We start from the raw sequence: 25,380 nt of genomic DNA on the forward strand, positions 1-25,380 counted from the left end.
CCTGATGTAGCAAAATCAACTCAGATGAGGCGTAAAACTTTTGTTGAGAGGTAGAGCAATTACATTGGGTGCAACTTTTTTTTTTTTGACGTTCCCCTGCAAATGCTTGATTAAGTTACAAAAAGTGAATTATATTTTGATTGAACCATCACAGTTAGAAAGGAGTATTTTGGATAGAGAGATTCCTGATTGAGTAGAATAGAACCTTTGCAAAAGGGTATTGTAAATAAATGAGCCAATGTGTTTTTGGCAGCTAATATTTAAGGGGGTATTTTTTCTCTCTCATTATTTTGCCCTTTTGTTCATATTTTATGTTTAATTCCCCCTGCTCCCTTATGGGCCCTTTTTCCAAACGGCGGTGAAAGGGGCCCTGTGGTGGTGTCGGCACACAGGTTTGCCATGTGCCAAAGCCCTCTTTTACCACCACTGGTAAAAGGCTTAAAAAATAAGGAAATGACCATGCACATAAGTTAAACACGTGCCACATGGCCATTTCCTGGGGGAGCCCTTATCTCCTCCTATTTAGAAGGCATTAAGGGCTCATGCATTATCCCAGCAGTAACCAGGTAGTGCATGGCGATGCCAGATTACCGATAGGCATGCCCCTGGCACTAGAAAATATAAAAATATCTTCTAGTGCATGGAAAGGAGCAGTGGGGCTTGGACATATTGCTAAACTGCCCCAGGAGCCCAGTGGTATAGGTGAATTGCCGTGTAGAAAGCCCACGGTAGGCTTGAAGCTGTGGTAAAAGGGCCCCTTAATGTGGGCTTGTGGTCTTTCTATGTATTTTTGGAGAGTTATGGATAATTCTATATTTTGTATTTTCTTATTTCTTTGCTTTACTGTAATTTTCTAAAATCAAATAAAAAATATGTATGTTATTTATATGTCTAATTATTTAGGGCTCCTTTTACAAAGCCACAGTTGCGATTCCAAAATGGCAAATGCGATGAAGTCCACTCAATTCCTATGGACTTCATCGCATTTGCCATGCCAGAATTGCTAGTGCAGATTTGTAAAAGAAGCCTTAGGGCCCTGTTTACAAAGGTGCTAAAAATTAGCACACGCTAACTGTGTAGATGCCCATAGGAATATTATGGGCATTTACACAATTAGCGCATGCTAATTTTCTGTGTGTGCTAAAAATGCTAGCATGCCTTTGTAAACAGGACCCTTAATGTATAAATATTTTTGAGTTAATGGAATAGCATCAGCTCAAATCAATAAATATATGTCTAAAGGAACTTGATTCTCAGTCAAGATTCAAAGTAAAAGTAGACATACGCTTTCTTTTAGAAAACTGTTGCAATAAATCCATACGGTTATTTGACTCTGATAGGACAGACTTTCCAAGTTTATATTCTTGCACAATGAGACTTTGTTTTTCTCTGCTTTAGATGTTGTATATTCAATCAAGACAAATATTCTGGTATTTCCAGTTAAGGAATTCCTTTGAGTTACTGCAATAGCAAGGTTGGTTTGAGATGCTGTGATTATTTATAGCAGCCATGTGCTATGAAAACTAATCCTCTTATCCAATTACTGTTAATGTTCTATACACAGAATTGAAATAAAACATAGAGGGGTCCTTATACAAACACACACCATCGTTTTTAGCGTGTGTGTCTATTAGATTGTAAGCTCTTTGAGCAGGGACTGTCTTTCTTCTATGTTTGTGCAGCGCTGCGTATGCCTTGTAGCGCTATAGAAATGCTAAATAGTAGTAGTAGTAGTAGTTAAAAATAAGAATGTGCTAAATGCTAGAGATGCCCATTTATTCCTATGGGCGTCTCTAGTATTTAGTGTGTGCTAAAAATGCTAGCTTGCCTTTGTAAAAGACCCCCTGAAATTTTTCTACAGAGTAGGACTTCTAGGTATCAGCAGCAGAATCAATAACAATATAGATAGCCTCACCAGCACTAACTACAGGACATCTTGATGATAGTCATATGAACTATTTCAATTATCAATCACCTAACCAAAACAAGTGTAATACAATGAAATAAAATAAAATAACTCCACCAAATAAATAGTGAGAGATGGGCCATCAAAACCAGGCAACCAAAAGAGGTAGCATCGTAAGTCAACTGAAAAATCTTCACCAGGCACATATTTTAATGTTGAATTCAGCGTCCCAATATTCCAACAAATTTTTTTTTCTTGAAAACATCCAAACCAGATCCAACATGAATCTATATCTTCTTATCTTTGTATCAGGGATCCAGTATAGCCATCTCACCACCATTAATGCTGTAAAGTAAAACATAAAATAAACAAAACAGAAAATACTGGTAAATATATATGAACACACTATAATAGCCAGTAAAGCACCATGCCCACTATCAAAACCAAAAAAGCTATTGTAAAAATAACATTTATATAAATTAGGAGAGCCCTCAGCATGTCTCATCACCCATAGTACAGCTAGAAAATGAACACTATTACCAAATGGGTGAAAATCACTTACCCACTCCTTTTACAAAACCGCACTAGCGACTGCCAGTATGGTAATGCCGATACAACCCATTCAAAGTGAAAAAGGTGCTGGGGGGGAGAGGGGTTATTTTCTTTCATTGGGCTATCTCCACACATACACAACCTAATACATACATAGTGTCCAAATGAAAAAATGTCCAAAATTCAATTATGCAGCATTTAACATTCTAATAAAGATTCAAATTGTACTTATGTGGAGTCCACTTGTTCTTCAAGGTCTTTACCGCTCATATAACATTTTAAAACAAAGTCTCCCTAAATGCCTGACACCACGGGTTTCATTTAGGAAACTGCCTCAGTGAGTTGTTGCCTCAGTTGGAGTCTGTGTGAGAAGTATGCTGTTGGAGCTGTCCCAAGTCCCTGAGGCAGTTTCCTAAATGAAACTTCCAGTATCAGGCATTTAGGGAGGCTTTGTTTTGAAATGTTATATGAGTGGTAAAGACCTTGAAGAACGAATGGACTATATATGCACATATTAGGTTATGCACGTTTAGAGATAGCCCGATGAAAGAGAATAAGTGATTTTCACCCATTTGATAACACAGTTCATATGCTAGCTGTACTAGGGGTGATAAGACATGTTGAGGGCTCTCCTACTGTACATAGTTATATTTAGAGCAGCTTTTGGTTTTAATTTTGACAGTGAGCATGGTGATTTACTGGTTATTGTAAAGTAAAACATGGCATCAGCCTTTTTCATAGAGAATTGGCAGCATAAACTAATCAAAAACCCCATAATCTAAACACAATTTTAAATCACAGTCATTCATTCAGTTTTATTAAGCTCTTGAGGTCTACAGAGAGTAGTGTAAAATCCAATATTGCTCCCTAAATATAAATAATTGGATTCTATCTCACTCTTGCAAGTTCTCCACAACATGATCAATCATTCATCAATTTAAGTCAGAAAATCAGTGATTAATCTTCATACAGTGTTCAAAGATGGGGGTATTTGAAGATCAATGTAACATAAAAGCTAGCTACATGCTCAAACATACTTTAATATCATGTTTTGTACACCCCACATAAGAAAGGATTGCAAGGATAAATCAATGTATGTATAACAAAGAGTCATATGGTCAATAACATTTTTGATTTAATACCTGGATGTGTCCGAGGGGCCAGAGTCATGTTACAAAATGAACATTGATTACAGAGGTAATGTCCATTCATATTAGGTTCTCTTTAAAAGTAATCAGATCTCTGTTTAGCACTGAACACATAATCTCCAATGCTGAAAAGCAAAAACTGGGGTTCCTTAAATATTGGATAAAAAGCCATACCAGTGCTTCTACACAGAATTCACAGAAAAAAAAAAACCAAGTGAGAATAATGAAGTACAAGGAAAAATTAGTTAATTGCCTGATAATTTTCTTTCCTTTAGTCCAGACAAATGGGTTGTGACCATCTGCCAGCAGGTTGAGATGGAGAACTCTGATGAGTTGTGCCTCATAAGCTCCTGCGCTTAGCAACTAAGCGAGTATTTGATAAAAAAGCTGTGAAAGAGTGACTTCCAGAGAAAAAAACTCCAGCCTATAGATAGAAAAAGAACTATGAAATAAAGGGTAAAACTCGTGCCTTAGAAATAACAGAACCAGAACAATATAAGCACCCAAAATTACATAGAACCCAAAAAACCCAAAACCATCACAAAAGGGCAGGCTCTGGACTGATCCTTTGGGACTAAAGGAAAACTAATTTTTCCTTCCATTATGTCCCAAGGATCTGTGCAGATAAATGAGATGTACAAAAGCAATCCTTAAGAGGGGAGGGGCTGTGATATCCCTGCAGTGAGAACTGTGGCCTGAAGGAAGTATCTGCTTGAGCAGACACATACAAACAGTAATGCTTAACATAGGAATGAGAAGAAGCCCATGTCGCTGACCGACAGATCTCCCCAAACAAAATCGCCCTAGATTCTGCAAAGAAGTTGTCAAAGACCTGGTAGAATGAGCCTTGATATGTATGGGAGTAGATCTACCCCCTCAGAATGTAAGCCGAAGAAATAGCCTCCTTAAGCCATCGAGCCACTGTCACTTTGGAGGCCGGCAAACCCTTCTAGGGTCCTGCGAAGAGAACAAAAAGATGATCAGACCTGAAGTCACTGGAAGCGGAAAGAGCTTCACATCCAACAGTTGCAGGGAAGCATATTCTGCTGAATAGACCTCCCTAGAAAAAGAAGGCAGAAATACAGGCTGATTGACATGAAAAGGAGACACAATCTTCAGCAAAAAGGATAAAACTGTCCGTATGGATACTCGCAAGTCATAAATGCGGAGAAAGTGATCCCTGCAAGAGAGCTTGAAGCTCTGAAACGCTCAGTGTTGACAAAATGGCAACTAGACATACTGCCTTTAAAGTAAGATCTTTGATAGTTGCAGAATGAAGGGGCTCAAAGGGGGCCGACTGAAGAGCCTTAAGACTACACTGAGGACAAATATTGCAGAAAGGGGGATGCAGATGAGTGACTCCCTTGAGGAATCACACTATATCAGGGTGAGCAACCAATGAGGTATTCTGTATCTTGCTCTATGCCACGCCTACACTGCTACCTGAACCTTGAGTGAATTGAGACCCAAGCCTTTTTTGAATTCCTCTTGAAGGAAGGATAAATTTTAAGACAAGGAAGCATGAAACGGAGAAATACCATTCTGTGCAAACCAGCTCTTAAAAGTTCTCCACACTCTAGCATAAGAAGAAGTGGACCACTTTTGGGCTTGCAGCAAGGTAGTAATAACATCATCCACATAACCCTTCTTTCTCAATCGCATCCTCTCAAGATCCAGGCTGAAAGACCAAAGCGGGAGGGATCCTCCATAAGTACAGGACCTTGGTGCAATAAGTCCATCTGTGGAGGAAGAGTCAACCGAGGAGCGATGTGAAGATGAATGAGGTCTGCATAGCAAGGACATCTGGGTGAGTCTGGAGCTACAAGAACAACTTTCCCAGGATGACGCACAATCCTATGCAATGTCCTTCCCACGAGAATTCATGGAGGAAACATGTAAAGGAGGCCATCCGATGGCCAAGGCTGTATCAGTGCAGCCATTTCTAGGGAGTCTTTCTCCCTGATGTGGCTGTAGAATCTGTGTACTTACGCATTGAGTCTGGATGCCATGAGGTCCAGAACCGGAAGGCCCCACTGTGTGGAAATGAGGCGAAATGCAGTCTTTGACAATTGCCATTCTCCCAGATCCAGAGACACTCTGCTGAGGAAATCCATGTGTGAGTTCAGTGAACCCCAGGTCACCTCCACCTCGCCTTCTGTTAGTCCATTCTCTCAGCCCTCCAACCCCTGCCTCCTTTTCTGAAATCACTGAAAAGGAAACTACACATCTTATTTCTTCCTCGAAACTAACTACCTGTTCCTCTGATCCTATTCCCACCCATCTACTTAACACTATCTCTCCTACTGTCATCCCTTTTATCTGTCAGATCCTCAATCTTTCACTGTCCACTGCGACTGTTCCTGATGCCTTCAAACATGCCATAGTCACACCACTCCTTAAAAAAACCTTCATTGGACCCTACCTATCCTTCCAATTATCGCCCCATCTCCCTCCTCCCTTTCCTATCCAAGATACTTGAATGTGTTGTTCACCGCCGTTGCCTCGACTTTCTTTCATCTCAAGCTATTCTTGATCCACTTCAATCTGGCTTTCGCCCCCTTCATTCAACTGAAACAGTGCTTGCTAAAGTCTCCAATGATCTGTTCCTGGCCAGATCCAAAGGTCTCTATTCTATCCTCATCCTTCTCGATCTATCTGCTGCTTTTGACACTGTTGATCACAGCCTACTCCTTGATACGCTGTCCTCACTTGGATTTCAGGGCTCTGTTCTTTCCTGGTTTTCTTCTTATCTCCCAGCATACCTTTGGTGTATACTCTAGTGGATCCTCCTCTACTTCTATCCCACTGTCAGTTGGTGTACCTCAGGGATCTGTCCTAGGACCTCTTCTTTTCTCCATCTATACTTCTTCCCTTGGTACTCTGATCTCATCCCATGGTTTTCAGTATCATCTTTACGCTGATGACTCCCAGATCTACCTCTCCACACCAGAAATCTCAGCCGAAATCCAGGCCAAAGTATCTGTCTGCCTGTCTGACATTGCTGCCTGGATGTCTCAGCGCCATCTGAAACTAAACATGACCAAGACTGAGCTTCTTATCTTTCCCACTAAACCAACCTCTCCTCCTCCCTCATTCTCTATTTTTGTGGATAACTCTCTCATCCTTCTTGTCTCATCAGCTCGTAACCTTGGGGTCATCTTCGACTCCTCCCTCTCCTTCTCTGCACATATTCAGCAGACTGCTAAAACCTGTTGTTTCTTTCTCTATAATATCACCAACATTTTGTTTTGTTACATTTTTTTTCACCCTTTCCTTTCTGAGCACACTACCAGAACCCTCATCCACACTCTTATCACCTCTCATTTAGACTATTGCAACTTGCTTCTCACAGGTCTCCCAATTAGCTATCTCTCTCCTCGTCAATCTGTTCAAAATTCTGCTGGAAGACTAATATTCCACCAGTGTCTTTATGCTCATATTAGCCCTCTCAAGTCACTTCACTGGCTTCCTATCCGTTTCCACATACAGTTCAAACTCCTCTTTTTGACCTACAAGTGCATTCACTCTGCAGCTCCTCAATAACTCTCCACTCTCATCTCTCCCTACATTCCTCCCAGGGAACTCCGTACACTGGGTAAATCTCTCTTATCTGAACCCTTCTCTTCCACTGCTAACTCCAGACTCTGTTCCTTTTATCTTGCTGCACCATATGCCTGGAATATACTTCCTCAGCCGGTACTTCAAGCTCCATCTCTGGCCGTCTTCAAATCTAAGCTAAAAGCCCACCTTTTTGATGCTGCTTTTAACTCCTAACCCTTATTCACTTGTTCAGAACCCTTACTTTATCATCCTCACTTTAATATTCCCTTATCTCGTTTGTCCTGTTTGTCTGTCCTAATTAGATTGTAAGCTCTGTCGAGCAGGGACTGTCTCTTCATGTTCAAGTGTACAGCGCTGCGTACGTCTAGTAGCGCTTTAGAAATGATAAGTAGTAGTATGTGAGGTGCTGAAATCATTGAAATGTTCAATTATGCTCACTGAAAAATAAGACATGCCTCCTGGGCTACAGATATACTCTTTGTTCCTTTTTGACTCTTGATGCAAGACATGGCTGTGACATTGTCCGAGAGCACGAGTACTGGCCTCCAGTGAATAAGAGAAGGAAAGGCTAGTAGAGCTTTCTGGACAGCTTGAAGTTCCAATCTGTTGATGGACCAGGAAGTCTCCACTCTCGACCAGAAGCCCTATGCAGAGTGGTGGAGATAATGGGCTCCGCATCCAAAGAGGCTGGCATCAGAGGTGAGAACATACCAACTGGGAGTCTGTAAGGGCAACCCCGCCTGAGTGTGCACAGGGAGAAGCCACCAAGTCAGACTCTGTCTGGCTTGAGGTGTCCACAGCACCAGCTGGTCGTAAGTCCCCAAGACTGGAGACCACAGGGATGACTGTAGGGGCTGCATGTGGAACTTCGCCCAAGGCAGAACATCCAAAGTTGCCACCATAGAACTGAGAATCTGAACATAATCTCACGCCCACGGGCAGGGAAGAGAGAGAAACCTGATGATTTGCTGTTTTGAGCTTGAGCTGACGATACTGAGGCAGGAAAACCTTCCTCGCCTGGGTATTTAAGCACACTCCCAGAAACTCCAGGGTCTGGGTGGGGGTGAGATGACTCCTTCAGTAATTCACCACCCAACTCAGCGCAGAAGCAATAGGACTGTCTGTGTACTGTGAAGGCTCTCTTGATAAGAAGTGCCTGAATTAGCCAATTGTCCAGGTAAGGATTACCTGGATCCTTGCCAGCAAAGAAAGGTTGCCACCATCACCGACATGCAGTGGTGAGGCCAAAAGGCATGGCTTTGAATTGAAATTGATCTCCCAGGATTATAAACCCGAGAAATTTCCTGTGAGGAGGCCAAATTGGGATATGAAAATAAGCCTCCTTGAGGTCCAATGAGATGAGAAACTCACCTGGCTGGACCAAGGCTATGACAGAACAAAGAGTCTCCGTGTGGAAGTGCAGCACTCTGAGAGACTTGTTCACCCCTCTGAGATCCAGAATCAGGTGAAGAGAGTCTTCTTTCTTTGGGATGACAACACAGATGGAATATTGACCCATGTCCCTCTCTGCTGGAGGATCAGGCTGAATGGCCCCCAGTTGCCATAAAGAAGCTAAGGTAGTTAGCATTGCCTATTTGCAGAGCTGTCGCAAAGGGACAGCATGAAAATATCTGAGAATGGCTTTGAAAATTCTAGCTTGTAGCCATAGAGAATGATATTGAGAACCCACTGATCTGCAGTAATGGTGGTCCACTCCTTGTGAAAGCGGGAAAGAGGCCCACCTATGTCTACGTACAAGTAGGAACCTTGACCCTGTCATTGTGAGGGCTGCGAAGAGGGAGAGGTTCTTGAGAAGTAGAAAAGAGCTTCTTGCCTCCTTGAAAAGAAGACAGTCTGAAAAAAGCAAGGTTTTTGAGTGGAAGCACTAGCCTTCCCTGGTCAATACCTCTGTGTTTCTTGATAATGAGACTTAGCTGCAGTGAGATCAGACTCAGGCTTGTCCTCAGGTAGCCACTGGACCTTGGAATCTCCCAGGCCTTTAACAATCTTCTACAAATCTGCACCAAAGAGTAGATTTCCCCAAAAGGGCAACTTCACCAGAAGAGATCTGGATGCATCAGTGGCCCAATGCCTCAACCATAGCCAGTGTTGTACTAAAATGGCCAAGGCCATACCCTTAGTTGAGGCTCAGAGAATATCATAAAGAGCATCTGACAAATAGGACAACCCCACCTCTAGGGTAGGGAGAAAGTCTGGAGGCGAGCCCAATGTGGACAATTGTTGAATCCATGATAAAGAACCCTGGCTACAAAAGAAGAAAAAATTGCTGCCTGAGAATTTAATGCTGCTAGTTGAAAGGCAAGCTTCAAGGAAGCCTCAAGCTTGCGGTCATGCATATCTTTTAATGCAATGCCGCCTTCAATACAGATAGCGGTACATTTAGTAACCACCGTAATAAGGGCATCCACTTTAGGAAGAGCAAACTGCTCGAAATCAAACAGCAGAAGGGGATATAATTTGGACATAGCGCAAGCCACCCAGAGATTAGAATCAGGGGATCCTACTGAGCTGCAATAAGTTCCTGCATAGCCTCATGTATATGGAAAGATACAGGTCTCTTAGTACCTGACATAATAGAGATGGAGCAAGACCAGATATCTCAGAAGCAGAGGAAGAAATGTTTAAAGCCTCCATAGATTTTGTGATCAACAGAGGCAACTCTGTTCTCAAAAACAGCCTAACTACAGTAGGGTCATCACTCCCTTCTGCCTCTGAAATGTTCAAGTAAGGGCCCAGCAGAACTAGGACAGTCAGAATACACAGATAAAACCTCCTCTGAGTCCGAGGAGGAACATTCTCCAAAATCCTGCAAAATGGAAAGTTTTCATTTCTTAGGAAGCTGCTCCTCAAAAGCAACGTCATGGGAAGAAAGAGAGGCAGCTTGAGCTGACTTTAATAAAAGGCCTCATGTAATAAAAGAAGAAATTCAGGCCAAAACAGCAGGACAGAGACTTCTACCCTCACAAAACCAACATCCCGGGACATGGTAGTGGGCGAGGAACCTGCTGACAAAATGGCCGCCAAAGCCTCGCGGACCAATGAAGTTGTTGGTGCTGAGCCCACAAAAATCGCCATCGGAGTGGGGCTGGATTGAACTCTCAAAGACGGAGTACTGATGGTCAAAGTAGACAAAAGCAGCATGTCCACAGCATGTCTTGGTGTAAAGAAGAAGGTTTTAGATACATAGGAGCATGGGGTAATACGTGGAAAAATAACAGGCTGTACTATAACGATGGGCTACATCTTTCTGTGATAGGAAAAGGATCCTTGGGGAGAAATGCAGACAGTATGTTTCTAGACATTTAAACTAGAGGGTGGCGGTGACAAAAGGAAACAAGGGAATTCATAAAGTCACCCCCAGAATAAACATGATGGCAGAGGGAAAGGTCAACTAAATATAGAAAAGCACCTAAGCTCACTAAGCACATGGAAAGCAATGAGCACAAATGCTCGTAGTCTAAGTAAAAAGGTTCAAGACTTGCAAGCCCTAATGTTTAAGGAAAACTTGAATATTGTTGCTATTACAGAGACGTACTTCAATGATTCCCATGAATGGGATGTGACCATACCAGGCTATAATCTTTTAAGGAAGGGCTTAATAGGTGGAGAAGTGGCGCTGCACAGGTATGTGAGAGACAATATCAGAGCGGCTGAAATGTGGGGAACCTGGGGAAAGGAAGAAGCTTTATGGATCGTCCTGGAAAGAGAAGATGTAACCCGTATTCACACGGAGTTTATCTACATACCTCCGGCACAAACGAAGAAGCTAGACAAGGATCTGATAGAAGAAAAGATTGGTATGAAAGGGGAGGTGCTACTGTTGGGAGATTTCAATTTGTCTGATGTGGATTGGAATGTCCCGTCTGCAGAATCGGAAAGTAGGGAGATTGTGGATGCCTATCAAAGTGCCTTGCTCAGACAAATGATGATGGAACCCATGAGGGAAGGGTCAATGCTGAATCTAGTGCTCACAAATGGAGGAAGTGTTTGCAATATCTGGGTGAGTGCCCACCTAAGTAGTAGTGATCATAACATCATATGGTTTGATATAAGGGCAAAGGCGGAATGTGGACGCACAAAACTCAAAGTACTGGATTTCAGAAGTACTGATCTTGATAAAATGGGGGAATAGCTGAAGAAGGAGCTGTTGGCATGGGAAGGCATAGGAGAAGTGGAAAATCAGTGGTCAAGCTAAAGGCTGCTATAATATGGCACTGATCTTTATGCAAGCAAAGTAAACAAAAACAAGAGAAACAGGAAGCCTAAATGGTTCTCCAAACAAGCATCTGAAAAAAAAAAAGCAAAAGGGGCTTTGTTCAAAAAATACAAAAGAACGCAATGAGAGGATCATGGAAAAGATTATCGGATTAAACTCAAAGAAGCGAAGAGGGAAATATGGCTAGTGAAAGTGCAAGCAGAAGAAAAAATGGCTAAAGATGTAAAGAAAGGTGACAAGACCATTTTCAGATATATTAGAGAAAGGAGAAAAGATAGGAATGGAATTGCAAGACTTAAAGATAATGAGAATGGAGTGATGAGGATAAAGCAAACGTGCTAAACAATTACTTCTCTTCGATGTTCATGGAGGAAAATCCTGGAGAAGGACTGCGGTCGGCTGCTGAGGAAACATCTGGGAATGGAGTGGATACTGCACCATTTAGGAAGAAAGAGTTTATAAACAGCTTGAGAATGTGAAGGTGGACAAAGCTATGGGGCCGGATGGGATACATCCCAGCATACCGAGGGACCTCTTAAAAATTTATTTAATAGATCTCTAGAGGTGGGAAAGGTTCCGTGAGATTGGAGATGAGCAGATATGGGCCCCCTTCAAAAAAGTGGAAAAAGGGAAGAAGTGGGAAACTACAGACCAGTAAGTATCACGTCGGTAGTAGGAAAAATAATGGAGTCGCTGCTGAAAGAAAAGATAGTTAACTTTCTAGAAGCCAACGAGCTACAGGACCCGAGGCAACATGGCTTTACCAAAGGAAAATCCTGCCAAACGAATCTTATTGACTTCTTTGACTGGGTGACCAAAGAACTGGATGAAGGACACATCCTAGATGTAATCTACTTGGATTTTAGGAAAGCCTTTGATACAGCTTTTGAATAAGCTGAAAAGGCTGAACTTAGGACCAAAAGTAGTAAACTGGATAGGAAACTGGTTGTCCAACAGGTGGCAGAGGATGTTGGTAAATGGAATCCACTCAGAGGAAAGGAAGGTGAGCAGTAGAGTTCCTCAAGGGTCGGTGCTGGGCCCGATTTTGTTTAATATATTTGTGGGAGATATTGCTGAAGGGTTGGAAGGAAATGTTTGGCTTTTTGCGGATGACTTGAAGATAGCCAATAGAGTGGATACCTTGGAGGGAGTAGAAACAATCAGAAGGGATCTCCAAATGTTAGAAGAATGGTTGATGGTCTGGCAGTTAAAATTTAACCACCAATAGAAACCGGTATTACATTTTTTGCCCTGGAAGACAGTTAAAATTTAAGGCCAAGAAGTGCAGAGTGATACTCCTGGGGTGCAGAAACCCAAAAGAGAGATACCGAATAGGAAGGGAGAGAAACCTTGGGGTGTTGGTGTCCGAAATTCTGAAGGTGAAAGAACAATGTGACCTTGGGGTGTTGGTGTCGGAGGATCTGAAGGTGAAGAAAATGCGACAAGGTTTTAGCCAGTCTAAAAAAAACATTATTGTGCAGCCAATGCACAGAGGCTTTCAGCCACTGCTTTACTGTGCACAGAAGCAGAAACCGAGAGTCCCATGTTAAAGACTTTGCTTGTATTAAAACAAGCTCAATAGCAATTCAGTGCAATGCACAGAAAACCAGCCCACAAGAAACCCCCTGCCCTAGTGGCTAAAAACTAACAACAGCTATTGTTGGGATGCACTGGGAAAAAACTCCTTATATGGTGCTAGGCCCCTCCCAGTGCATCCAGGATGCACCAGGCAGAGGCTGGGTGCTACCATTTTAAAGCGGGAGGGCCCAGAGGCAAGGAGGCAGGATTAGTCTGCATAAGCTAAGTGCCTTTTTATAAAAATTGTTTGAAAAAATAGTAAGAATGAAAGATAAATCAGACTGATGATTCTAGTGAGACACAGGGTGTGTGCCTTATGTGAAAGAAGTCACTACTGAAGTCTGTTTGTAGATGCTTCTTGATTAAGATTGAATGGTGCTGAGTTTGTTTTGTGTATGATTTACAATTTGCCCCCACCATTGAGATTTAGGACTGTATAAAGTGATTTATGGTTTTCTTTACAGCACTAGTTATAGTTAGATGGTTATATTGAATCCCTGATGCAGAGCCAACAAAACATGTATTTATTGCAGATCTGATTTGGATGTTTTCAAAACAATTTTTTACAATAAATGATTTTTTGTTGGAATATGGGGACACTGAATTCAGCTTTAAATTTTTTTGCACGGTGAGAATTATTCAATGGACTGCTGTTGCTACCTCCTCTGGTTGGTACTGAGATTAATGTTACCTGGTTTTGATGGTCCAAATCTCACTATTTATTTGGTAGGGTTATTTTTATAACTATCAATTACCACATACCTTGCCAAAAATAAACATTTTTACAAGGACTTCAAAGCACACCTTAAATGTTTATTGGAATTATTGCTTTGATTGAGAGCCACAGATGAAGTGCTGGTGCATCCTTGAAGGACTAAGTACATGTGAGTTGGCACATTTTTGTGCTTCAGTTGTGTAGACTTCAACAGTCACCTTCACTATGACAGCATGCAGGTTTAGGTGTTCTATCTGCGAATTAGACTGGTATACAAAAGATTACATTATGATTTGTATTTATACTATTAACACAAAGCAACCAATTATGCCAACAGACCATCTGAATTGAATTTAATTTAATTTGGCATTAATACCTTGCTTTTACACAAAAATTCTTAGTTTAAGGTGGATTGCAAATACAAATCAAAGCCAACCCATACAAATAAATTACCACCACCTTTAATTAAAAAGAAAACACTCCACAGGTTTTGAAAAGAACAAACCTCAATATTAAGCCTATTTATGACCAATTAAAACAAAACTTTTTCTCTTTTCCTGCAAATATAGTTCCATCCTGTGTAGATGGGACATTTTGTCCTATCTTGCTGGATCTTATTAACTCCAACTTGGAATAAGTTGCAGTTCCAACAGAATGGAAAGAATTGATTATATGTCCATGGACACAGAAACCTAACTTCCTTTAAACAATCAACCTTTCATATTCAAGCTGTCCAAGAAGATTATGGCTCAACAGCTCTCTAAGGTCCCCTTTTACTAAACTGTGCTACTGATTACCGGCACAGCACATGCAAAAAAGCTCATTCAATTCATTGCATTTGCTGTGCGGGAATCGCTACCGTGGCTTAGTAAAAGGAGCCATAAATTTGGCAAAGTTAATTACACCTTCCACCCAATTCAGGATTTAGGTTAGGACACAGTATTGTTATGCTTTATACTTTTACTCACAAACATGCAGGGAACAATACTCTTAGTTCAACTTGATCTTAGTGCTGTCTTTAATATTGTTGAACATTTTTTTTTACTTCTGACCAGAGATGTTGGATTAACCAGCACTGTTTTGGGCTAGTTTCATTCCTACCCCTCTCAGCATTCCTTTTGGATCCCTTTTGGTAAGGACCAATTTGCAGCCTATCAATAATCCTGTGGGGTATCCCAGGGTTCAAACTTGGTACTAATTTTATTTAACATTTTATTAAGGTGCACTTGCCACTCTTATTCAGGACCTAGGTCTGAATGCTTTCATTATGTGAAAGATATCAAACTTGTCGTAGCAAGTAACTCTTCGGACATAACCTTTCAATGTAAGGTGTACATTGGTGTTGCACACATTGTTGCGTGGCTCTTAGGGTCCTGTTTAATAAGCAGCTCTAAGGGCACGCTAGCGTTCTTAGTGTGCGCTGATTATTAGCATGCGCTAAACTCTAGTGTTTAGCATGTGCTAATTTTAGCATGAGCTAAAAACGCTAGTGCAGCTTAGTAAACAGGGCCCATACTGTCAAAACTGAATTTAAACCCTTTGAAATCAGAGGCTATGTGGTTCATAGAAATAAGTCACCTCCACCCTTTCGGCCCATGATTGCAGGATCAGAAATTCTGATTAAAGACACACTGTGTTCACTAGGAGTATGGTTTGATTGTAATCTTTGTTTTCCTTATATCTCACACTTGGTAGAAACATCTTTCCTTATTCTTTGCAAAATTCACTCCTTGCACCCTTTTCTGAATTCCAGAGATTACTGTAATTACTTATTGGTGGTGACCACTCAAGCTAATTTGAAGCAGATGTAGCTTATACAAAATAAAGCAGTGAAATTGATCTATAGTGTATTGAAAACAGATAATGTTACCCCCTCCTGGTTATACAGCAATGGCTTCTCATTTTTGGTACAATCAGTTTTAAATTATCAATGCTGATTCATTGCACTTATTCTGGTTTACCATTTTATTTAAAATTCCATGCTGATTCGTTATTAACCAGTTACAACTCCTGTGTTCTTCACAAACTAATTTACTTATCATCCCTACTTATATCAAGTTTTGTTTAGATTTCAGATGGCACAAGTTTTTCAATACTGGCTCTTACCCTCTGGAATAAATTGTCCATAACATTGTGTTTGATGAGTTCCTATTACAAATTTAAGATGGGGGTTAAAGCCTGGATATTCAAACTTTTCTTGATCATTGAGCTTTCTGGCTACTGAGGGCAAGTGGCTCACCCTCTCATCCCTCTAGTCCTTGGCTTTTACATTGTCCACATGCTCCTTATGTTGTGCTGTCTCCATCTCCATCTACTATATGACTTTTATTCTAAACTTTTATTTAGATTTTATGTGTTTTAAGTTTAGGTCATTGTACTGGATTGCAAACCACCATGTTGTTGTTTCTAAATTTTAGATGATAGACGGATGGATAAATAAAGCACAAAACAACAAGAAAAACAGCTTCTTCACAAAAGAAGAATACATTTTCAACAAATATAAAATCAAAACCAATCAGATTATAAAACTTCAACAAAAGATATATAACATACTGACCACTAGAAAAAGTGAAGATACTTTATTCTCCGAGAACAGCAGGCTGATTGTTCTCACATATGGGTTGACGTCCACAGCGGCCCAGGAATCGGGAAAAAGTTTGCAAGCAAAATAATAAAGCCTTTCCAGAGAGTTCCGTCGTGCGAGCAACGCGAACTGCACATGCGCGAATGACTTCCCACCCGTCACGCGAGTGTGCCTCTTTAGTTTAATCAAAAAGCATAAAAACAAGAACAACTCCAAAGGGGAAGAGGGCGAGTTTGTGAGAACAATCAGCCTGCTGTCCTCGGAGAATACCTGCTACAGGTAAGTATCTTCGCTTTCTCCGAGAACATGCAAGCTGCTTGTTCTCACATGTGGGGTATCCCTAGCAACCAGGCTCACTCAAAAAAATGAACATTGGTCAATTGGGCCTCGCAACGGCGAGGACATAACAAATATTGACCTAAAAACAAAATCAACTAACTGAGAGTGCAGCCTGGAACAGAATCAAAATGGGTCTAGGGGGGTGGAGTTGGATTCTAAACCCCGAACAGATTTTGCACCGACTGTCGCGTCGGGTATCTTGCTGGAGGCAGTAGTGAGATGTGAATGTGTGGACTGATGACCACGTTGCAGCCTTGCAAATCTCTTCAATGGAGGCCGACTTTAAGTGGGCCACTGATGCAGCCATGGCTCTAACATTATGAGCCGTGACATGACCCTGTAGAGTCAGCCCAACTTGGGCATAAGTGAAGGAAATGCAATCCGCTAACCAATTAGAAATTGTGCGTTTTCTGATGGTGACTCCCCTCCTGTTGGGGTCGAAAGAAACAAACAATTGGGCGGACTGTCTGAAGGGCTTTGTCCGCTCCACATAAAAGGCCAATGCTCTCTTGCAGTCCAAGGTATGTAAACTGCTTTCGCCTGGGCGGGTATGAGGATGGGGAAAATGATGGCAAGACAACTGACTGGTTCAGATGGAACTCCGACACCACCTTTGGCAGAAACTTAGGGTGAGTGCGGAGGACTACTCTGTTGTGATGAAACTTGATATAAGGTGCATGCACTACCAAGGCCTGATGCTCACTGACTCTACGAGCTGAAGTAACAGCCACCAAGAAAATGACCTTCCAGGTCAAATACTTCAGATGGCAGGAATTCAGTGGCTCAAAAGAAGCTTTCATCAGCTGGGTGAGAATGAAATTGAGATCCCATGACACTGATGGAGGTTTGACAGGGGGCTTTGACAAAAGCAAACCTCTCATGAAGCGAACAACTAAAGGCTGTCCAGAGATAGGATTACCTTCTACATGGCGATAAGCACTAATCGCACTAAGGTGAACTCTTACGGAGTTGGTCTTGAGACCAGACTCTGACAAGTGTAGAAGGAATTCAAGCAGGGTCTATATAGGACAAGAAAGAGGATCTAGGGCCTTGCTGTCACACCAGATGGCAAACCTCCTCCATTTGAAACAGTAACACCTCTTCTTGGAATCTTTCCTGGAAGCAAGCAAGACTTGAGAGACACCCTCTGAAAGACACAAGGAGGCGAATTCTAAGCTGTCAACATCCAGGCAGTGAGAGCCAGGGACTGGAAGTTGGGATGTAGAAGCGACCCCTTGTTCTGAGTGATGAAGGTTGGAAAACAGTCCACTCTCCACGGTTCCTCGGAGGACAACTCCAGAAGAAGAGGGAACCAAATCTGACACGGCCAGAAAGGAGCTATCAGATTCATGGTTACGCAGTCTTGATTGAGTTTCAGCAAAGTTTTCCCTATTAGAGGTATGAGCAGATGTGCATACAGAAGGCCTGATCCCCCAATGCAGGAGAAAGGCATCCGACGCTAGTCTGTTGTGGGCCTGAAGTCTGGAACAGAACAGAGGGACCTTGTGATTGATCTGAGTGGCAAAAAGATCCACTGAGGCGGTGCCCCACACGCGGAAGATCTTGCGGACAACGTCCATGTTCAATGACCACTTGTGAGGTTGCATTATCCTGCTCAGTCTGTCGACCAAACTGTTGTTTACGCCTGCCAGATAAGTGGCTTGGAGAAACATGCCGTGACAGCATGCCCAAAGCCACATCTGGACGGCTTCCTGACACAGAGGGCGAGATCTGGTGCCCCCCTGTTTGTTGGTATAATACATGGCAACCTGTCTGAATCAATATGACTTACTTGGACAGCCGGTCTCTGAAAGCCTTTAGAGCGTTCCAGATTGCTCACAATTCCAGGAGATTGATCTGAAGACCTTTCTCCTGAAAGGACCAAGCTTCTTGAGTGTGAAGTCCATCTACATGAGCTCCCCACCCCAGGAGGGATTCATCCGTTGTCAGCACTTTTTGTGGCTGAGGAATTTGGAATGGACGTCCCAAGGTCAAATTGGGCCGAATCGTTCACCACCACAAGGAATTCTGAAAGTCGGTGGACAGTTGGATCACATAGAATTCCCACAGTTTGATACCACTGGGAAGCTAGGGTCCATTGAGCTGATCTCATGTGTAGGCATGCCATGGGAGTCACATGAACTGTGGAGGCCATGTGCCCCAGAAGTCTCAACATCTGCTGAGCTGTGATCTGTTGAGACGCTCGAACCAAGGACACTAGGGACAGGAGGTTGTCTGCCCTTGCCTCGGGGAGATAAGCTCAAGCTGTCTTTGTGTCCAACGAATTCTAATTTTTGAACTGGTTTGAGATGGGACTTGGAATATTTGATCACGAACCCCAGTAGTTCTAGCACCTCAATAGTTATTCGCATGGACTATAGCGTGCCTGCCTCCGAGGTGCTCTTCACCAGCCAATCGTCGAGATAAGGGAACACATGCACTCCCAGTCTGCATAGCGACGCTGCGACTACCACCAGGCACTTTGTGAACTCTCTGGGCGCAGATGCCAGACCAAAGGGCAGTACACAGTACTGAAAGTGCAGAGTTCCCAGTCGAAATCGAAGATACTTCCTGTGAGCTGCGAGTATCAAGATGTGTGTATAAGCATCCTTTAAGTCCAGAGACCATAGCCAATCGTTCTCCTGAATCATGGGAAGAAGGGTAACATAGTAACATAGTAGATGACGGCAGAAAAAGACCTGCACGGTCCATCCAGACTGCCCAACAAGATAACTCATATTTGCTGCTTTTTGTGTATACCCTACTTTGATTTGTACCTGTGCTCTTCAGGGCACAGACCGTATAAGTCTGCCCAGGGCAACCATCCTGAACTTTTCTCGAACCAGATAATTGTTCAGGCCCCTTAGGTCTAGGATGGGACGCATCCCCCCTGTTTTCGTTTGCACAAGAAAGTACCTGGAATAAAATCCCAGCCCTCCTTCTCTGCGCATATCCAGCAGATAGCCAAGACCTGTCGCTTCTTCCTCTTTAACATCAGCAAAATTCGCCCTTTCCTCCCTGAACACACCACCCGAACTCTTGTCCACGCTCTCATTACCTCTCGCCTGGACTACTGCAACTTACTCCTCACCGGCCTCCCACTTAGCCATCTATCCCCCCTTCAATCTGTTCAGAACTCTGCTGCACGTCTCATATTCCGCCAGAACCAATATACTCATATCACCCCTCTCCTCAGGTCACTTCACTGGCTTCCGATCAGATACCGCATTCAACTCAAGCGTCTCCTTCTTACCTACAAATGCACTCAGTCTGCTGCCCCTCACTATCTTTCTACCCTCATCTCCCCTTACGTTCCCGCCCGTAACCTCCGTTCACAGGATAAATCCCTCCTCTCAGTACCCTTCTCCACCACCGCCAACTCCAGACTCCGCTCATTCTGCCTCGCCTCACCCTATGCTTGGAACAACCTTCCTGAGCCCTTACGCCAAGCCCCCTCCCTGCCCGTCTTCAAGTCTTTGTTTAAAGCCCACCTCTTCAATGCTGCGTTCGGCACCTAACCCTTACCGTTCAGTGAATCCAGACTGCCCCAATTTGACTGCCCCTATCGGACCGACCGTTCACTTGTCTATTAGATTGTAAGCTCTTTGAGCAGGGACTGTCTCTCTTTGTTAAATTGTACAGCGTTGCGTAACCCTAGTAGCGCTCTAGAAATGTTAAGTAGTAGTAGTAGTTCTTCCCCTGGTTGAACGGGTTTGACCGCACTGGCCTTTAGAAGGGCGGAGAGTTCCTCTGAAAGTACCTGCTTGTGCTGGGAGCTGTAAGAATGAGCTCCTGGTGGGCAATTTGGAGGTTTGGAGTCCAGATTGAGGGTGTATCCTAACCGGACTATTTGAAGAACCCACCAAACGGAGGTAATGAGAGGCCACCTGTGGTGAAAAAATTTTAACCTGCCTCCGACCGGCAGATTGTCTGGCATAGACACTTTTACTACGGCTATGCTCAACTGGAGCCAGTCAAAAGCCCGTCACTTGCTTTTGGTGGGGAGCTGCAGGGGCCTTTCTGGGCGCACGCTGTTGAGCCTGAGAACTGTTGGGAAGGAGGATTGTACCTACGCCTATTGGAGGCATAGGGGGCACTCCTCCTTCCCCGGGAGAGATTGTCCATAGTGGTTTCCCACTGGTGGAGCTGTTCGACCACCTGCTCGACTTTCTCGCCAAAAATATTATCCCCCCAGCAAGGGACATCCGAAATTCGCTGCTGGACTCAATTATCCAGGTCACAGGCATGCAGCCATGAGAGTCTGCGCATCACTATACCTGAGCAGCGGCCCTGGATGCAACATTAAAAGAGTCGTAAGCACACCTGGATAGGAATTTATGACATGCCTTCAGCTGCCTGACCACCTCCTGAAAAGGCCTGGCGTGCTCAGGCGGGAGCTTGTCCACCAAGTCCACCAGTTGCTTTACATTGTTCCGCATGTGGATGCTCGTGTAGAGCTGGTATGACTGAATTTTGGACACGAGCATAGAGGACTGATATGCCTTCCTCCCAAATGAGTCAAGAGTTCTAGATTCCCGCCCCGGGGGCGCTTAGGCAAAATCTCTAGTACTCTTGGCCCTCTTGAGAGCGGAATCCACAACTATAGAGTCGTGAGGTAACTGTGCAAGTGGAAAAAAAATGGCTAAAGACGTAAAGAAAGGTGACAAGACCTTTTTCAGATATATTGGAGAAAGGAAAAAAAGATAGGAATGAAATTGCAAGACTGAAAGATAATGAGAATGGCTATGTGGAGAGTGAAGAGGATAATGCAAACGTGCTATCCTAGAAAAGGACCGAGGTTGGCTGCCGAGGGAAAATCTGGGAATGGAATGGATACTGCGCCATTTACGGAAGAGTTTATAAACAACTTGAGAATCTAAAGGTGGACAAAGCTATGGGGCCGGATGGGATACATCCCAGGATACTGAGGGAGCTCAGAGAGGTCCCGGCGGGACCTCTTAAAGATTTATTTAATAGATCTTTAGAGATGAGCGGATGTGGTCTCTCTTCACAAAAGTGGACAGGGAAGAAGTGGGAAACTACAGACCGGTAAGTCTCATGTCAGTGGTAGGAAAAATAATGGAGTCGCTGCTGAAAGAAAGAATAGTTAACTTTCTAGAAGCCAACGGGGTACAGGACCCGAGGCAACATGGCTTTACCAAAGGAAAATCCTGCCAAACGAATCTTACTGACTTCTTTGAATGGGTGACCAAAGAACTGGATGAAGGACATGCGCTAGATGTGATCTACTTGGATTTCAGCATAGCCCTTGATACGGTCCCCCACAGAAGACTCGTGAATAAGCTGAAAGGGCTGAACTTAGGATCAAAAGCGATGAACTGGATAGGAAACTGGTTGACCGACAGGTGGCAGAGGGTGGTGGTAAATGGAATCCACTTGGAGGAAAGGAAGGTGAGCAATGGAGTGCCTCAGGGGTCAGTGATGGGGCCTATTCTCTTTAATATATTTGCGAGAGATATTGCTGAAGGGTTGGAAGGAAAGGTTTGCCTTTTTGCGGATGACATGAAGATAGTCAATAGAGTGGATACCCTGGAGGGAGTAAAAACAATGAGAAGGGATCTGCAAAAGTTAGAAGAATGGTTGAGGGTCTGGCAGTTAAAATTTAATTTTTTTTAAATGCTGTGAATCACTTGTAACTGACAAAATGTAGCATGTAGCTAATATTCTAGTAGGTGCTCAGTAAACAAACACGTTGCTGCGGCTGGACTAATGAGAAGCAACATAAACCATCAGCATCATCGCATATCTGCCCTGCCTACCACCACCTCAAAGGTGGATAATGTTTAAAACATTCAATTGCATGTATAGATAACCTTAAGGATAGATGAACAATCCCTGTTACTTAGCTTAGGGCTGGAGGATGTGAATCTGAAGACCTCTTGATGCTCTTCAGTAGTACCGCTGCTTTTTCTCTAGTGATTGGTGTCGGTGCTTAAAATTTCATGCAATTTCATGGACTACGTATTCCTGTTCATTTTCAATCTGTACTCTGTAGTCTCTCACATTTTCTAGTTCTCTTTTCACGTGAAAAGAGAACTAGAAAATGTGAGAAAATGTGAGAGACTACAGAGTACCAGATTGAAAATGAACAGGATAACGTAGTCCATGAAATTGCAGGGATTGTTCATCTATCCTTAAGGTTATCTATACATGCAATTGAATGTTTTAAACATTATCCACCTTTGAGGTGGTGGTAGGCAGGGCAGAGGTGGGATGATGCTGATGGTTTATGTTGCTGCTCATTAGTCCAGCCGCAGCAACATGTTTGTTTACTGAGCACCTACTAGAATATTAGCTACATGCTATATTTTGTCAGTCACCAGTGATTCACAGCATTTAAAAAAATAAAAAAGAAAGTTTACTGCAGGGATGTACAACGGTTTCAACTGTATACGTATATGAAAATATAATTGTGAAACCAGAACGTTAGTTACACCCCAGCGTAGTTACAGTTAAAATTTAATGCCAAGAAGTGCAGAGTGATGAACTTGGGGTGCAAAACCCCAAAAAGTGGTACCAAATAGGAGGGAAGAGATTAGTAAGATCGACTCAGGAGAGTCAGGATATGAAGGTGAAGAAACAATGTGACAATGGTACAGGTAGATCTCTTACATCTTCTTATTTATTTTATTTGTTGCATTTGTATACCACATTTTCCCACCTCTTTGCAGGCTCAATGTGGCTTACAATACATCATGAATAGTGGAAATAAGAAAGAGTAGACATTTGGTATTACAGAAGGATTTTGGGTTATATGATAATGATAAACAAGAAAGTAGTATAACAAGAAAACATTATAAACATGATAGTAATATAGCAAGAGAACATAATAAAACAGTTTTGGTTACATGTGGGAGAGTTCACATGTGTTGATCTTTGTGGTATGTCTTGTCAAAGAGATGGGTCTTCAGTAGCTTGCGGAAGTCGGTCAGTTCATAGATCGTTTTTAGGTTGAGCGGCAGTGCGTTCCAAAATTGTGTGCTCAAATAGGAAAACGTTGATGCGTGCGTTAGTTTGTATTTTAGACCTTTACAATAGGGGAAATGAAGATTAAGGAATGTTCGAGATGATTTCCTAGCATTCCTGGGTGGTAAGTCTATCAGGTCTGACATGTAGGCTGGGGCATCGCCATGAATGATTTTATGAACTAGGGTACATATTTTGAACGTGATGCATTCTTTGAGTGGGAGCCAATGTAACTTTTCTTGTAGGGGTTTAGCACTTTCATATTTTGATTTTCCGAATATGAGTCTAGCTGCAGTGTTCTGGGCTGTCTGGAGTTTTTTGAGTATTTGCTCTTTACAGCCGGTGTATGGCCTTGTCCTTCCTGAGTGCCCCTTTTGCTCCTTCATGATCTAATGGTCCCACGGATTCCCTAACAGGCTTTCTGCTTCTGATGTACCTGAAAAAGGTGTTACTATGAATTTTTGTCTCCTCACAAGTTTTTCTTCTACAGTGCTGAAAGTAAGCCAGGTGTGCTTAATGAGAGAGCAGGATAAAGGATGCACATTATTCCCTCAACTTCTAAGCAGCTTGTAGATCAAAGGAGAAAACACAATTTGAAGTGCCTGTATACAAATGCTAGAAGCCTAAAAAATAAGATGGGAGAATATACAGCATTAAATGATGAGGTAGATATAATAGGCATCTCAGAGACTTGATGGAAAGAGGACAATCAATGGGACACTGTGTTGAGTACAAATTTTATCGCAATGATAGAGGATCAAATTGGAGGGGGGTGGTTGCGCTATATGTTAAAGAGGTAATTGAGTCAAATAAAATAAACATTCCACATAACAAAGATAGCAGCGTACAATCATTATGGATAGAAATTCCATGTATGAAAGGAAGGAGTATTCTTGTAGGGTTGCACTACCGTCCGCCAGGACAGAATGAACAGATGGAAAGAAGAAATGTTTATAGAGATTAAGAAAGCTGGAAAATTGGGCAACACTATAATAATGGGTGATTTTAATTACCCAAATGATGACTGGATAAATGTTACATCGGTGAGTGCCAGGGAGATAAAATTTTGATATGTAATAAATTACTGCTTCTTGGAGCAGCTGGTCCAGGAACCAACCAGAGGGGGAGCCATTTTGGATCTGGTCCTTGGTGGCATGCAGGGCATAGAGCGAGAGGTGGCAGTGTTGGGTCCCTGGGAAACAGTGATCATAACATAATCAAGTTTGAGCTACAATCTGTGATGAACCCCCGCAAAGGAAATCTACTCTAGCTACATTTAATTTTCGAAAGGGTGATTATAATAAAATGAAGAAAATGGTTAAAAAGAAACCAAAAGGATCAGCTGCAAAGGTTAGGACAGTAAATCAGGCGTGGACATTATTCAAAAATACCATCTTGGAAGTTCAGTCCAGATGCATTCCACTTATTTGCAAAGGTGGAAAGAAGAGAAAATGTCAGCCAGAATGGTTAAAAGGTGAAATAAAAGAGACCATTACAGCAAAAAGATTGTCCTTCAAAGAATGGAAAAAGGACCCAAATGAAGAAAATAAGAAGAAACATAAGCACTGGCAAGTTAGATGCAAAGCATTAATAAAGAAGGCTATTAGACCATTAGATCATGAAGGAGCAAAAGGGGCGCTCAAGGAGGACAAGGCCATAGCAGAGAAACTGAATGAATTCTTTGCTTCTGTCTTTATGGAAGAAGATGTAAGAGATCTGCCTGTACCTGAAATGGTTTTCAAGGGTGATGATACGGAGGAACTGATAGAAATC

At 42.6% G+C, this 25,380-nt stretch overlaps 1 protein-coding gene across 3 annotated transcripts in view; it reads right to left on the bottom strand.

Moving 5' to 3' along the window:
- Nucleotides 1–2,193: 2,193 nt before the first annotated feature.
- Nucleotides 2,194–25,380, bottom strand: part of CAGE1 (cancer antigen 1) — a 358,253-nt gene continuing 335,066 nt past the window's right edge. The window contains exons 9-10 of one of the 3 annotated variants that reach the window (XR_003942755.1): nucleotides 13,787–13,963; nucleotides 2,194–2,251 (exon numbers count right to left, since the gene is read on the bottom strand). Coding sequence is in view for 1 of the 3 variants with exons in the window: in XM_030208903.1 (XP_030064763.1) it covers nucleotides 2,215–2,251 (37 nt within the window). In the remaining 2 variants the exon portion in view is untranslated. Of the gene's footprint in view, nucleotides 2,252–13,744; nucleotides 13,964–25,380 lie in introns of all 3 variants that reach the window. The other 2 variants (XR_003942753.1, XM_030208903.1) reach the window with 2 other exon arrangements.

This window comes from Microcaecilia unicolor, chromosome 1 (assembly GCF_901765095.1).
Source record: "Microcaecilia unicolor chromosome 1, aMicUni1.1, whole genome shotgun sequence".
In the NCBI taxonomy this organism is placed as follows: Eukaryota; Metazoa; Chordata; class Amphibia; order Gymnophiona; family Siphonopidae; genus Microcaecilia; species Microcaecilia unicolor.